At 41.2% G+C, this 16,110-nt stretch overlaps 1 protein-coding gene across 1 annotated transcript in view; it reads left to right on the top strand.

Moving 5' to 3' along the window:
• The window catches only part of RYR3 (ryanodine receptor 3), a 566,641-nt gene that overhangs the window by 362,396 nt on the left and 188,135 nt on the right, over window positions 1–16,110 (top strand). The window contains exons 37-38 of the mRNA XM_063652550.1: window positions 4,738–4,840; window positions 5,813–5,950. Coding sequence (XP_063508620.1) covers window positions 4,738–4,840; window positions 5,813–5,950 — 241 coding nt within the window. The remainder of the gene's footprint in view (window positions 1–4,737; window positions 4,841–5,812; window positions 5,951–16,110) is intronic.

Below are 16,110 nucleotides of genomic sequence, written 5' to 3' on the forward strand. Positions count from 1 at the left end.
AAAATGTAGGTAATTTTCGCATCTCCTCCCCAGGGTTCTTGCAAGGATCACATGAGATAATTTGTTTAGATTGCTTAGCATGACGCCTGTCATAGAGTAAGCATATATACATGTATATAAAACAAGCAGCCTGTCCGTAAAGTGTTGTCAATATAGTTATTACCATTTGATGTTAATGGAAGAACTACAGCTCCATCCAATTACTTTCCTAACCTATTTTAAAACGTAGATATTTATATTGGCTTAAAAATGAATGACATATCTTGGCTTTCAAAGACTCTCTTGAATGATACGAGCCTGGCTAATGAGCGGGTAAAGCTTATCATCCCTTTGCAAAATGAGAAAGCCCTTTGGATTGACTGGAACAGCTCATTTGCACCACACAAAATGCACAAGTGTGCTATTTTCCCAAGAATTACTCCTGAAGGCTTTACAAATGTTGTTAGGCTGCTTTTAGACTGGCAATAGATCTGAATGTTCCCTATTTCACTGGGCAAATTCTGGCTCTTTCGTATGTATTTGTGAATAACAGAAGACAGAATGACATGGTGATGGTAACACATGTTGGCCTCAGGCTGTGGGTTCCCCAACTGGCTCCCCCATTGCTCGCTGTATGGTCTTCCACATGACCTTTCTGTATCTGTTTCTTTAGCTGCAAAATGTGGATAATTTTTGCATCTCCCTCCCAGGGTTCTTGCAAGGATCCCATTTAGATTGCTTTGCGTGATGCCTATCACAGAGTAAGCATTCTGTAAGTGCTAAGTGAGCTACTATTACTTTTATTGTTGGAGGTATTTGCAATTGTTTCATGACAGGCTGTGTGACCTTCCATCAGTGACCCAATGAGTGGAGTTCACACATGTTTTCTGGCATCTCTTTCTCCCAGCCAAGACTGGGGTTGCCCACCCAACACTGTCTCGTGGATATAGCTGCTCATGGTTCCAGATCTTGGGAAGGACAAGATTTGCTCACACACTTCCTTTCCCCATTCTGCCTCCATACCTTCTGCTGTGTCTTGGGCTACCATTTAGATCCACCACCAGTCTAAAAGCAGCTTGACAACATTTGTAAAGCCTTCAAGAGTAATTCCTGACAAAACGGCATACCTGTGCATTTGTCACAGTGCAAATAATCTTTTCCAGTCAATCCAAAAGACTTTCTCATTTTACATCTAGCAAAGGGATGATGAATATTTACCGTCCTTTAGTATTCTAAACAATCCTCTGATCAATCATTTCAGACTCATTTCAGAAGTCTGTAACTCAAGAAATTCTTCACTAATGTATTAGACCAGTGATTCTTGAGCAAGCATCAGAATCATCTAAAGGGCTTAATAAAACACAGATTGCTTGGTTTCACCCCTAGGGTTTCTTTTTTGCGACAGAGTCTCACTCTGTCATGCAGGCTGGGATGCAGTGGCACGCTTTCAGCTTACTGCAACCTCTGCTTCCCGGGTTCAAGTGATTCTCATGCCTCAGCCTCCCAAGTAGCTGGGACTACAGGCATGCACCACCATGACCAGCTAATTTTTGTATTTTTAGTAGAGGGGTGGGTTTCCCCATATTGGGCAGGCTGGTCTTGAACTCCTGACCTCAAGCTCCACCTGCCTCAGCTTCCCAAAGTGCTGGGATTACAGGCGTGAGCCACTGTGCCCAGCCTCACTCCTAGGGTTTCTAATACGGTGGGTCTAGGGTGAGGCCTAAGCATTTGCATTTTTAGCAAGTTTTTCAGGTAATGCTGATACTGCTGGTCTGGGAATAAAAATGAAAGAAGGGACACTTAACACTATGAGATTCAGCTGTCCCCCTGCCATCCCTCTCAGAGTATTCACTTCTACAAGGCACCTACCCATAGAGTTATCAATATCAGGAAGATTTAATGTCATCAAAGGATATGGTGGATTTAGATCAATTTCAGAAAATAGCAATGCAAAATCACTTAGAAAATAGGATGCCTGAAAATTACAATTTTAAAACAGTGATATCCTTCTACAACCTTTGAAGAGAAAATAGATTTTTAAGCCCTATATCCAGAGAGTATTCAGGGAGATGGAAGAAAATGGGGGATATAACTAAGTACAAAAGAAGGTAAAACTGAGATTAGTCCAAGGGTTGCTGGCAAGTTAGCCAAGCATAGCCAGCTGGCCTTTCACTTCCAAGAGGACGTTATTAAAGGGCATGACCTGCAGTGGAAAATTCAGCTCAACGCAGCTTTCTGTTGTATGTCCTACAGGCAGGGAAGCCCCTGCTTCCTAAATGTTCTGCCAAAGGAAAGATCTTTTAATAAAGAAATTAGTTTTCTAACTCAGAAACCAGATCTTCAAATCTTATTTTTATTTAATCGATTAGTTTTCTAACTCAGAAACCAGATCTTCAAATCTTATTTTTATTTAATCAACAACAAATCAGCATATGTTGTTAATATAATTACCGTAATTTAACCTCACAGAAAAACCACAAACGTGACCTCACCTGTTTTGTGGATATTTTTTCTTACAAACAATACCTCTATCTACTTGCAAAATATGGTTTGCAGTAAGAGCTTTGCGTAGAGTTCCTCCTAACAATGCTACATGAGGTTCGTGATTTAATAAGAGATTGCAAATTTTTCCAACCTAGAAATCCTAAACAAAGGGAGTTTGGGTTATCCTGGCTGAGGCAGCAAAATGTTTACCTCTGGTTATTTCTTCTGTCACTCCAGGTGTTCAGTGACCTGGGGTTGTGGCCCTATGGGCAGAATTCAGAGATCCAGGAACCTGAGTGGAAAATGAATGACAGCTTTATTTTCACTAATCTCTGATAGCATTTCTTTTCTTATTTTAATATTGGCAGCAAAACAATTACCTGACTTTGACACCAACCAAAATTGCACACTTTTTCATATCACATTACAATGGTTATGGTATCTAGAAAGATCATTTTCATTCCTTACTACTTCAAGACCATAGTGGATATAAGACCTGCCACTAGATCATTTTCTCTAATGAGTTGATAAGTACATATGTTACTACATCACAAATTTGATTTTTATAGTTTTGATACCTGTATTTCAATATAATTATTTATCTTTGTAGTCCTATGTATTTTATTTTGTGCATTTAAAATATTAATCAGAAGCAATCCATGGGTTTCACCAGACTGTCAGAGGGGTCCATAGCACAAAAACTACTAAAAATCCCTGAGTCAGGCCGGGCGCGGTGGCTCACGCCTGTAATCCCGGCACTTTGGGAGGCCAAGGCAGGTGGATCACGAGGTCAGGAGTTCTAGATCAGCCTGGCCAACATGGTGAAACCCCATTTCTACTAAAAATACAAGAAATCAGCCGGGTGCGGTGGTGCGCGCCTGTAATCCCAGCTACTCGGCACCCTGAGGCAGGAGAATCACTTTAACCCAGGTGGTGGAGGTTGCAGTGAGCCAAGATCGTGCCATTGCATTCCAGCCTGGGCAACAAAGCAAGACTCAGTCTTGAAAAAAGAAAAAATCCCTGAGACAAAAACTAAAAAGAATGATAGATTAGCGTGAAACCCCGTCTCTACTAAAAATACAAAAAAAAAAAAAAAAAAATCAGCCAGGCGTGTTGGTAGGCGCCTGTGGTCCCAGCTACTCGGGAGGCTGAGGCAGGAAAATAGCGGGAACCCAGGAGGCGGAGCTTGCAGTGAGCCGGGATTGTGCAGCTGCACTACAGCCTGGGCGACACAGCGAGACTCCGTCTCAAGAAAAAAGAAAAAAAAAAAACTTGTAGACAAAATTAAAAGCTGACCAAAAACTGGGCAATACATTTAGAGTATAAATGTATATAAAAAGTTAAAAATCTAGAGGTGTGCAAAGCACTCAAGGGCAAATTTTTTAAAGATAGTTACCCAGTAGAAAAATAGAGGAAAAACATGGATGGGAAATTTATAAAATACAAAATAAAATTAATCTTTACGTGTGAAAAAAACAAATTTCAACCTCACCAATTAAGCATAAATTAAAGCAACAGGGATAGGACATTTTTCACCCATTCAATTGAAAATATTTGAAAATGTGTTAACTCTCATTACTATACTGAAGATGGCATAGTAATACACACTTGTATAAATTTGTTAATAATGCAACTTGTAAGCTTTCTGAAGGGCAATTTGTAAATTCATATTAAAAAACATTAAAATATGCAAACCTGTTGCTCTAGTCATTTTGCTTCTGGGAGTGTATTCTAAGAAAATGATCAGAGACATGAACAAAAATTATTTTAAAGGAAACTCAAACCAGCTTTATAAGGACAAAGAAACAAATATGTCATAACAGAGTTAATTTTACATAAATTATAATTCTTCCATATAATTACAATGCACCTATTAAAAATTGGATTAAGAAAGTAAGAAAATGTTCAAGTAACATTAAGTGGAAAACTCTGGTTTTTAAAAGGTGTATCTGGAATGTGATCCCATTCAGTGTGTATACCTACATAATGTCAGGAAGACATTAGCTAAAACATTAACAGTAGTTATCTCGGGGTGGTGGAATCACAGTAAATTTTCTTATTTAGGTATTTTCCAAATGTTATACAATTAATAAGTTACTTTTAGAATCAGAAAAAGGCGAAAGCTACTTTTAAATATTGGCTACTTTTACCAAAAAAAAAAATCACTAAGCAAAATAAATTTGCAAAGAATGTAAGTGTCTGTCTAAGGCAGGATCTGAGTTCCCTTGGCCAATATTGAGAACCAACTAGCTATTCTTCTCTTGCCTCTCAAAGATCAACATGCTGCTTAACTTTCAACTGGGAGAGAACTGCCCCTGCCCAGAGGAGATTCGGGAGGAGCTGTATGATTTCCATGAGGACCTTCTCCTTCACTGTGGTGAGCTGCCCAGAGAAAGCCTTTGTCCAAGAAAAGTCTGTTTTTGATTCCTTCATTAGAAAGCTAGTGGGAGATTGGGAAGTTATTTTTGTATTTAAAATTGTGATACTGTCTTTCAAGACGTGACTCTATCCTAACTACTTGTGTCAGAAAAGATACAGGAAGTAACCCTGGCAGAATATATGACCAAAATTCCTTCTGCCTAGAAGAGCCTGTGCTGAGATATAGAGAGGAAACAGGGTTTCTAGCAAAAGAATGAAGATAATTGATCCTTATATAAACCTCACCTAATTTGCTTAAAGTTAGTTGGGACTCTCAGCTTCCAGGTGAGACAAGATTCTGATCCCTTTGCTTTTTAGCTATTAGGGGTGTGTGTGTGTGTGTGTGTAGGGGTGTGTGTGTGTGTAGGGGTGTGTGTGTGTGTAGGGGTGTGTGTGTGTAGGGGTGTGTGTGTGTGTGTGTGTGTGTGTTTAGTAACTTCTGCCCTTAAGGCTTCTCAGCCAGCAATCTCTACTTGGATACGTACCTACTGGTTTTAAGCAGCTCTCAGCATTTGTGTTGCTTGTACATGGGTAAGTTTAATAATATATGGATAATCGTCAAGCTTTTCATTTGAAATAACTCAATGTTAACTCCTTCTACAGACTCTAGGGCCATATCCCCCAAACATTCTTCCAGAGGTTTCAACACTAAAAGAGTGTATGTAATCCCCCATACACTCTTTTGGAGGTTTTGGGGGGTACAGATTCAAAACACCTGTTTTAGGATTAAACTTACTTGATGTTCTGATAAACAGGAAATCAATCTTTTTTTTTCAAAAGTTATAAGATAGGTAAATATTTACGAGAGGTTGCCTGTAGTATCTTTAGAAAGTTCCAGAAGGATGGGAAGCGGTTTTTTAAATGTTCTTTCTGACACTATGATGGTTTCATGTACTGCTTTGGATTTTCACCCTGTTCTGTGGCTTGCTAGGGGTTCCTTTGGAAGAAGAGGAAGAGGAGGAGGAGGACACCTCCTGGACAGGAAAACTCTGTGCCTTGGTTTACAAAATCAAAGGCCCACCCAAGCCAGAGAAGGAGCAGCCGACGGAGGAGGAGGAGAGATGCCCCAGTAAGTGACATTGCCTTTAAATGACAGTGTGCTCTTCTAAGACTTAATTAAGGTAACTGTTTTTTTTAAAGAAATACTGTAAGATAGATAGGGGCTGCTTAACTTCAAAGAAAGCATCTGGGCAGTGTGTTATAATTGCTGGTGGTTCTGTTATGTATTTTGCGTTCTGCCTTTCTTCTGATTGAAGAAACTTACTTTCAGACTGTCCTGAAACCTGAGATGGATTGCTTGGTGTCTGTTCTTGCTGTCGTGTTCTACTTAGAGGTGCCTGTAAATACGTGTCTGTTCTTCTTTTATGTTTCCATAAGTCTTCCTCTTTTAACCATTATTGTTTCTTAACAATTATTGTTTCTGTTACTTCCCTTTGTGGTTCCTTAGCATTGAAAATTGCCCCAGAGGAAAATAAAATAATAATAAAAGAGAGTTTGTAAAGGAAATAGGATATGAGTTTCGGGGGGGTTGTTTTTTGGATTTGGAGTATGATTTTTGAAAATGTAGCATCCTAGAAACTTTGACTTCCATTTTTCAACAATGCCGAGCTTTGTCCAGATTTATCTCTCTAATCCTTGTACTATAGGTGACTCCTACCATTTTGACCCATGTTGAAACAAGATTATAACTTGTTCTGCGGGCTGTTAGACTGTCTCTAAGACATGAAATTTCAAGAGGAAGATTGTCTTGTCTGAGTATTACATATAATCAGTCTGCTCCTTGGTACAGATTCAGCAAATTTATCATTTGTCTAAAGAAGAAGGAATTTCTCAGGTTTAATATCATTGCTTTTTATCTTGTTTCCTATTCCTATCCATCTTGGAACACGCTTTCAAATCGTAGACTAGAGCAATTGACTGTCAAGATAGGATCAGTTTGTCTGAAAACACTACTTTGAGGTTCGTACATCTTACTGCCCTTTATATTGACCTTTCATCTTTGTCAGAATATCTCTGAAGGGAACAAATCTCACCATTCGTCATCAGAAGCATTGAAACCTCTGGAAGAGTGCATGGGGGACTTGGCAATGGCAACCCTTGATAGGGTAGTTCCATCAGTCACTCTGGGAAGGGCGGGTCTTTTGTGAGGATGTACCAGCAGTGCTCCAAAGCCACAAAAACGTGAGTTTAGACTCCCTTTGTGGTTACCGCCACAGGAGAACTGAAAATAGGCTGAGTTACCCATATGTCTCCTATATCACCTGCTGAGAGTCTCTTTTGAAAGTGGATGCTTCTTTCCCACCTTCTTTTTCTTTCTTTTTTTTTTTTTTTCCTGAGACAGGGTCTTGCTCTGTCACCCAGGCTGGAGTGCAGTGGTATGATCTCCACTCACTGCAACCTCCACTTCGCGGTTCAAGCGATTCTCATGCCTCAGCCTCCCGAGTAGCTGGGATTACAGGCATGCGCCACCATGTCTGGCTAATTTTTGTATTTTTAGTAGAGACAGGGTTTCATCATGTTGGCCAGGCTGGTCTTGAACTTTTGACCTCAAGCAGTCTGCCCTCCTCAGCCTCCCAAAGTGCTGGGATTACAGGCGTGAGCCACCACAGCTGGCCCTTTCCCACCTTGTTTTTAACAGAGAGTTTGTTGTGGCTGGGGGTCCCACCAGGTGACCGTTTCATGTGAGGTAAATGGAGTCAGTCAGATGAAGTCACTTGTCACCTGCCTCTGCGAAGCCTCCCCCTACATCTGTGAATGGTGTTCGGGCACCAAGGATTGCAGTCTGCAGCCCCGCTACCTCAGGCCTCAGGCACACAGACCACATTCTGTCTGTCCTGGCAAAACACACACACCTGAGAGGCCAGCCCTGTATAGACTGCCTGTCTTCACCTCATGCTTCTTCCCTTCCACAGGAGGAGTTATGAGAGGTTCACGCTTCGTGTCATAAGTACTCTATCCTGGGATCCCAGAAATAGACGAAATGATTGAGGTGATCAGGCATGTTTGGCTTCTCTGCTGAATGTTCCAGACATGATGAATCCCCTCACTCAAGCCTGGCATTTTAAAATAAATTCTAGAGAGTGGTTTAACAACCACCACCCCCATAAATTGTTTTTAATGTGATCAGATGGAGACAAGGTTGCTGATTACAGAACCAGATGCATTAAAGGGTCAAAATCCTTTAAATTATTGGTAATTTTGTTCATGTTATTGCGTATCTGATTTCTATTACCCTTGCATTTGATGAAATAATAAAAGTGTAAATAGTGTTAGAAACATTATACAATGAATTGGCAGTTTACCAAATACTTCCACACATATTCATTTACACTCCTCCATTGTATAGTTGGGGGAAGTAGGACTCAGAAGAATTAAGGGGTACTTGTTTATTCTTTCTACCCTTACCCGTTCCAGAAAAACGTCCGGGTGTCTGATTGTCACCAACCCAAGGTACGTAAAGTGAGTAAAGCTATGGCTTGAAGGCAGTTCTTCTGTCTCTTTGTATTGTACTGTGCTTCTCCACTGTACCCTTGCCAAAGAACTTACCAGCATACATACCATGAGCTACAAACACATATGGAATGGCTTTTTAAAATCACTCTTTTTATCTTGCCTACTACATCTGTGAGATATCTCACTATTGTGACTCAAAACCTGAGCCCCACGGAATTCAGTGTTTTAACATTTAAAAGTTCACCAAACCAAGGATGTGAATCATTTTCAGATAAGGTGGTGGTGGGCTCACCCCGCGGTCCCTCTGCTGTGAGCAGTTGATGTTGGCCAATGACCTGCAGAGAAGCCACAACTTTTCTAGGAAAGAGAGAGCAACAGTGTCCTGAAACTCAAATTCTGAAATCTGCTAGCTGGCTCAATGTTGAAGGGATTTGCCTAAATTAACTCCAAGCCATATTGTTAATGAAAGCTGTTACAATATTATCAAAGGATCAAATATAATGAACAAGTGAAAAAATCTAACAATAGTAGCCATTGTACTAAGTCACTTTTTTTTTTTCATATCTCCATCCAGAAAATTCCCTAAAAAATGTTTTGCTTGTTCCTTCTGGCCAGTACTTCTCCAACGCTGCAGTTTAAGCAGCATTTCCTTGAATGTAAATATATAGGCACTGAATTATTCTTCCAGAAGAGGCTGACCAGCTATTTCTCCTAAATTCTAAAATTAACAAAATAAAAATCACCTGTCAAGCTTTACAGATTAAAATTTGGTACATTCTTGATCTCTGCCATTTGTTGAATGCTTTCCCCATGGGAGAAGGAAGCTCCATGCTGGCATCTTATCTCTATGCTTAGAGGCCTTGAGATGACCCATTGCAATTCAGCTTTGGGTGGCATCGGTTAAGAACTGAGTTATAGGTGAGCATGGCTGAGTCTTTCTGAAGGAGGTGAACATCCCTCTTCTGTCTTTAGCCCTGTGCTGTTTGCCACAGAATGTTACCTCTCGCAGAGATTAGGTGGCACTCTTGGCCTTGAATAGCACCTGCTCTCCCCTGCCACTCTTCTTCTAATGAAGACCAGAACTGGAGGTAACCTTGAACCTGTCAAGCCCCAAAGCCCTTACGTATGTTACCTCTTGCCTATTCACTGAACAGCTTAGGAACCCTAAACCAAAATTCTCTCCCAACTAAATGCTGTAGCATGTTTAGTGCTGAGAAGAAGAAAATATCTATATGAAGTAAGTCCTAGCCCCTCAACACAAATACGCACATGCAAAGTAAGATAACTTACTAGTAAGTACATCTGCAGAGCTCAGGCAGTATTTCTAAGCCTCTTCTCTAAATTCTCTCCAAAGAGCCTCTCCCTAAACACACACACACAAACACCTCCTCTGTGAAGTCTTTCAAACTCATTCTCCTTCCCTCTACCCCTTCCACACTGTGGAATTTCTAGTAGTGTATGTGTGACTTTCCACGTTATGTGAGGTATTTGTATATATGTTTGTTTTCCTCACCAGGTCTTAATGCAAGGAACATGTCGTACTTGTTTCCACACTCAGCTCTATGGCACAAATCTTTTTGACCTCCAACTGAATATTGGTCACTTGAGGCTCATAAAAAAGAAGAAAACAGGGACCTTTCAGAAAAAGGAGGAAATGGGTATGGCTAGGCAACTCAAAATAATCATGAGGTTGGATGTATTGTAATAAAAGTACAGACAAAATACAGTAGGTGGCCAGAGGCGGAGATTGGGAAGTTGTCCGTGAAGAATGTAGATGGATGGATAAAATAAGAAGGAAAAGGCATTTTTAATGGGGAAAAAAAAGAGTGGTGTTAGAATATAGAACTTCTTGAAAAATCCAGCGGCTGTAGTCCCAGCTACTGGGGAGGCTGAGGCAGGAGAATGGGGTGAACCCAGGAGGCGGAGCTTGCAGTGAGCCGAGATAGTGCCACTGCAGTCCGGCCTGGGCGACAGAGGAAAATTCTGTCTCAAAAATCCAGCAGCTAAACAGTATGCAGGCTTAGAGTGTTACTCTTTGTCATACCCATGTATTTTGTAATACTTGGTCTCCCAATTGTGGGAAGGGAGGGGCTAACACTTATGTGGTACCCACTTTGTCCTGAGCATTGTCTTGAGCACTTCCATAAATATTACCTCGTTTAATTCTCATAAGAACAATCTGTAATACACAATTCTATTTCCGTTTTACAATTGAGGAAACTGAAGTAAAGACAGAGTAAGTAACTTGCCAAAATCACACAGAAGTGGCATAAAACTTCAAAACTTTGTCAACCTGAATTCAACGCCCATCCTTATCACTTATGTAATAACATCCTGCCCCCTATAGGCAATGGCTGTGAAATGGCTTAAGGACTAAATCATTAATTTACTTAACAATACTGAGATAGTTATGAGCACAGGGCTCCGGAGTTAGGCTACCTAGTCTTAAATTATTAACTTCTCCCAAAATTCATGATATCCAGGAGACTGAGCATGAGACAGCTTCTCTGTGCCTCAGTTTTCTCATCTATAAAATGGACATGACATATACATACTTACCTCATTGGGTTGATATAAGCATTACATTAGTTAATGTATGCAAATTGCTTAAATGTGTGTCTGGCATATAGTGAGTGCTTAATTTTAACTATTTTTTGGCTATTGTTTGTTGATTACTTGCCATATTAGGCACAAATCAAACTGCTTTAGCAAGACAATAGTCTTTTAATTAATGATTTAGCCCTTACCAGCTTTGTATAGCCCTCCCTACAGCAGGAAGACATTGGGAAGAGGGGCATCCATTAGGATTTCCTCGCAGTGCTCTGGGTGAGAGGTTCTGAGGACTTGAATAAGGCTGGTATGGTAGCCAGGATAATTGCCCCCAAAGATGTTCACATCCCAATTCCTGGAACTTGTGGATATGTTAGGTTAAATGGTCAAAAAAAAATGCAGATGGAATTAAGATTGCTAATCAGGAAATCTGGATTATTGGAGTCGATCCAAAGTAATCCCAAGGGTTCTCAAGAGTGAGAGAGATTGACAGTAGAGAGCCAGAGATATGCAACATGAGAAGGGTGTGGCTTAAATTTCCTGAAGGAAGGGGTCATGAGCCAACAAACATACGCTGCCTCTAGAAGGTAAAAAAAGGCAAGGAAGTGGACTGTCTCCCAGAGCCTTCAGAAAGGATTGCACCTTGTCACACCTTGATTTCAGTCTAGATCTGGGTCAGACTTCTGATCTATAGAATCATAGGACCGGAAATTTCTGTTGTTTTAAGCCACTAAGTTTGTGGTAATTTGTCACAGCAGCAATAGAAAAGGTGGTGACAACAAAAAGTATTTTTGAGGTGTCAGACATGTTAGAGGTAGGGTTGCCATATCCTGGCACCCAATTAGAAATGTGAAGAAGAAGAAGGCATTAAAGAGAGCATTATAGTCGCCTGAGAGATGGTCACGTGTATAATAGACATGCAGATGGGGTAAGTGTGGGAATAGGGACAGAACTTTACTTTTATTTAGCTCCATAGAGGTTGCAAGAAGATTTTCCACATAGTCTGATTTGCCTTGATACCCTGCATGGCAAACAAAACAGACATCATTAGTCCTAGCTTAGAGATGAGGAAACGGGGACTCTGAGGCGTTAAGCAACTTGCCTACCTCACAGGTGGCAAAGCAGGCATAAAAACTCATTGTATTGGGCTCCTGGAATGGCACTTCACAGTAATCGATGCTTAAAAAGTATTCTGTGATCTGTTTAATTAATCAGTGTCAGCCCCTCTCTTTTGGTAGCCTGTGCTTTAGTGATGGGGAAGAGAGTTTGGTTCTCAGGAGAGAGAAAGTCGAACACTTAATTGAGTACCTCTTTTGTGCCCGGTACTGCGCTTGGCACTTCACCTTACCTCGTTTGATTTTATCCTCGCAACAAGCAACCAAGTATAGTGACCTCTAGGCTCCCATTTTATGCACTAGGCAACTAAGCCTGAGGGTAGAAAAATAATTTGGACAAAGTCTTGTAACAAGTAAGTAAAAGGCCAAGATCTGAATTGCATTCCGTATCCCGGACCCACACTCTTTCCAGAGCACCATGCAGGGATGCCTGGAAAGGGGGCCATGGGGATGGAGACGGGCATAGGGAAGCATGGATGCTTAGGGTACATGGCCAGTAGCTTGCCTCATAATCACTTATTCTCTATATTGAAACTAAAAAGCAATTCGATGACTTTTCCAGCTGAGTGAAGACAGAGGCCCCAGGTCCCTGAGTCCTTCGCTGTGCCATCTCTGCCTCATCTTTATTTCAGAGGCATCCCTCCCTAACACATCAGCAGACACCCTCTGTCCTCACGGTGCTCTTTTCCCCACCATCATCATCGGTCATTTGATCACCTACATGTATTGAGAAAGTGATTATGAGGCTGGTTGACAGATTTCAAAAACAGGCTAATTATCTTAGTCTGATGGATGAAACCCCTTGGGACTCTAGAGCAGGACCGGCAGAATCAGGCTGCAAACAGTCTTGCTGGTGGCTTGCAGGGCTGCCTCTGTCAGATATGGGTATCTGTCTGGCTAGGGAAGCAGTTCTGGGAGTGAAGCATTTTGCTTCTACACTTGTCTCCATCCTTAGAGAGATGGAGGCTCTGCCCAAGGTAGAAAACCACAGACGGAGGGAAATTTAGAAACAGATTTAGCAGAAATACACACCTGTCACAAGACTATCTAGACACAGCCTGTCCTGAGAGCCAAGCTCTGTGGGCCAGTATGACTGGGGCAGTTTTGTGGGATTCACAGCCAATCACGGATAGAGTCAGGAGGCTCCATATCCACTACGCCTTCTGGACAGCACTCACTACCACCTATTTATAGGAACTTAGATTTGTTTATTCAGTTGAAGCGTTGCTTTGCCTAAAGAAACCATAAAGTGAGGCTTGGGTTAAGAAGGGCCATCATTGTTGGGGAAATTCCGTCCATGCCACACCTGTCTTGTCAGTTTTTACATGGTAATGGTGAGGATTGAATGATCATTCAGGCACAGTAATTAAGAGTCGGACACAGGAAGCTCTTAGTAAATGTTGGCTATATTATTTGATATGGTTTGGCTCTGTGTCCCCACCCAAATCTCATGTCGAATTGTAATCCCCACGTGTTGAAGGAGGGGCCTGGTGGGAGATGATTGAATCATTGGGGGGGACTTCCCCCGTGCTGTTCTCATAATAGAGTTCCCACAAGATCTGGTTGTTTGAAAGTGTATAGTTCTTTCCCCTTCATACGCGCTCTCTCTCCCTCCTGCTCTGCCATGATAAGATGTGCTTGCTTCCCCTCTGCCTTCCACCACAATTGTAAGTTTTCTGAGGCCTCCCAGCCATGCTTCCTGTACAGCCTGCAGAACTGTGAGTCAATTAAACCTCTCTTCTTCATAAATTATGCAATCTCAGGTAGTTCTTTATAGCAGTGTGAGAATGGACTAATACATTGTGATAATGAGAGGAAGGATGTTCTAGAAGGCAGTTTGAACTTTTATTCTTCAGCCAAGGAAGCCAATATAGAAAGATACAAGTGTACATACCCAAAAATTAAATACAGACCTGAGATGTGTCCTGCTGTTTCCTGTGGAGCCTGGGGCCAGCCCTATACCATCACGCACCTCGAGGGGTCTGACAGCCAGTGCCTGTTCGTGTGCCCTGATAATACGCTGTAAACAGAGCAGTTCTTCTTATCACCCAAGAACAATGCTCCAGGTTGTCTTCACAGATTTTTCCTTTGACTTCAGAGAGCCTTGTAACTTTATTCTGAGTAATCACAACAACATCCTTGTTCTAGCAAAATGAGGCCAAAATGGTACCTACTGCACAACCTGGGCCAGAGAGGCACTGGGGAAGCACAGAGAAATTTGCATGATGAATTCTCCAAAAATCCTCTTGAAGTCCACGGATTTAACTTTTTCCCTGACCTTCTCTGCTAATAAGTAGTAGATATTAGACGACTTTGTAATTCAGATCAGACTTTTGGCCTAGAGGAAGCTCTAGGGCACAGAGCACAGAGGGCATAAGTTTCCCCCACTACCCCAGGTAAATCTTCCCAACTAAATCTAGAGGGTGTTATTGCATCACCTGACCCCTGACACAGGAAGCTTCATTTCTCTGCCAGCAATCAGGACAGTCATCAAAAAGGCCATCAAGTTGCCACAGCTCATCTCCTCGATGTAAATGATTAGTGATGTGCAGTGATGCTTTGATAATGGCCACTTACTCACCATAGTGAGTAACCACTGGAATTTTGAGATTTTATTTCTTCATCCTCAGGTTTTACTGTTAGGAAAAGCAAGCTGGGTACCATCAAATTAGGGCATTAAAATGTGGTGGTAAAATTCTTGATGCTCATTAATTTAACCCAATGAAGCCAAAGGCTTTCATTTGCCATTTTAGTAAATTGACACAACCCTTTCAAGAGCTGCGTGGGTCAGATAGAAATAGAATCATGGAATATTAAGCCACAAGTGACTTGACTTCATAGAAGTGCACAGAGACACAGAGAGGTAGGTGACTTGCCCAAGGTCACATAGCCAGAGCTAGAACAAAGGACTCTTATTCCCTGACCAGTACTCTTGTTCCCATACCACACTTATATTCATTTTCTTCAACATAAATTTTATATTGCTAATTTCATTTTATTGGTGAAGAAATCAAGGCTCTGGGAAAATGAGTAATCTGCCCAGCTAAGAGTCAGAAAAAGAACTAAAGCTTTACGATTTGGGAGATTTTATTTCTGAATCCATTTTATGGTTTATTAAAAGAGCATCATCTAGACAGAATAATATAAATTTAAAGCATTAATAAAGATAACTTTTTCTGAGTTTTATGGAGCTATTGAAAGTAAACAGCTCTAAGATGGTCAAGTAGATGTGCTTAGATTCCAGCAGTGTGGGTTTGAATCCAAGCTCTGACATTCACTAATTGATTGTAATATTAGGCATCTTCCTTAACCTCTGTATATTTCAGTTTCTCTATATGAAAAATGAGAATAATATTAGCTCCTATGTTGGTGAGTGGGGGCTAGGGAATATAAGGATTAAATAAAATAGTGCTCAGCTTGATGTCCTGGTACTTGGAAGTTTGTATAACTCAGCTTCTGAAATGGGTATACAAAGCATAGATCATAAGAACTTCGTCTCCACATTTATCTTTTCAGATGCTTTCAGCAAACAAGCAACAGGAAGCCCAACTCAGGCAGAGTAGCCATTAACGGATTTCACTGGCTGACACCTGTGAGTTTAGGGATGGAGCCAGCCAAGGACTGAGTTCATCCAGTGGCTCTGCTCACTCTCCAGGCAGTCATCTTGCTTCTTGTTCCAGCTTTGCCCTTGAGCTGGCAGTAAAATGGTGGCTGCAGTTCTGGGCCTCATATCCATGCACTACAGTGTCCAAGGGAAAAGTGAGAAAGTTTATCCTGCCCTGGTATTGCAAACAAGGATCCCGAGATCACTTTTGATTACAAAAACTTGGTCACAGGCCAATCCATGTACCAGAGTGTGACCTAGAAAATAGAACATGCTGGTTGACTTAAGTCAACAGGGTCTATTTTTGAAATAAGTTTGGGTCATTTTACATTCCTGAGGAGCATAGGCTGTAAGTTGGAGAGGCAGAAACCTGTGCAAAAGCAGGGTTCTGTTAAGAAGGAGGAAGAGACAAACAGGTGCTATGTATGCGGTCAGTAATATTCATTATGCATGACGGTTATCATCTTCACTGTCTTTAATTTATCCAGAGGTTAATGTTGACATGCA

The sequence above is a fragment of the Pongo pygmaeus genome, chromosome 16 (genome assembly GCF_028885625.2).
Source record: "Pongo pygmaeus isolate AG05252 chromosome 16, NHGRI_mPonPyg2-v2.0_pri, whole genome shotgun sequence".
In the NCBI taxonomy this organism is placed as follows: Eukaryota; Metazoa; Chordata; class Mammalia; order Primates; family Hominidae; genus Pongo; species Pongo pygmaeus.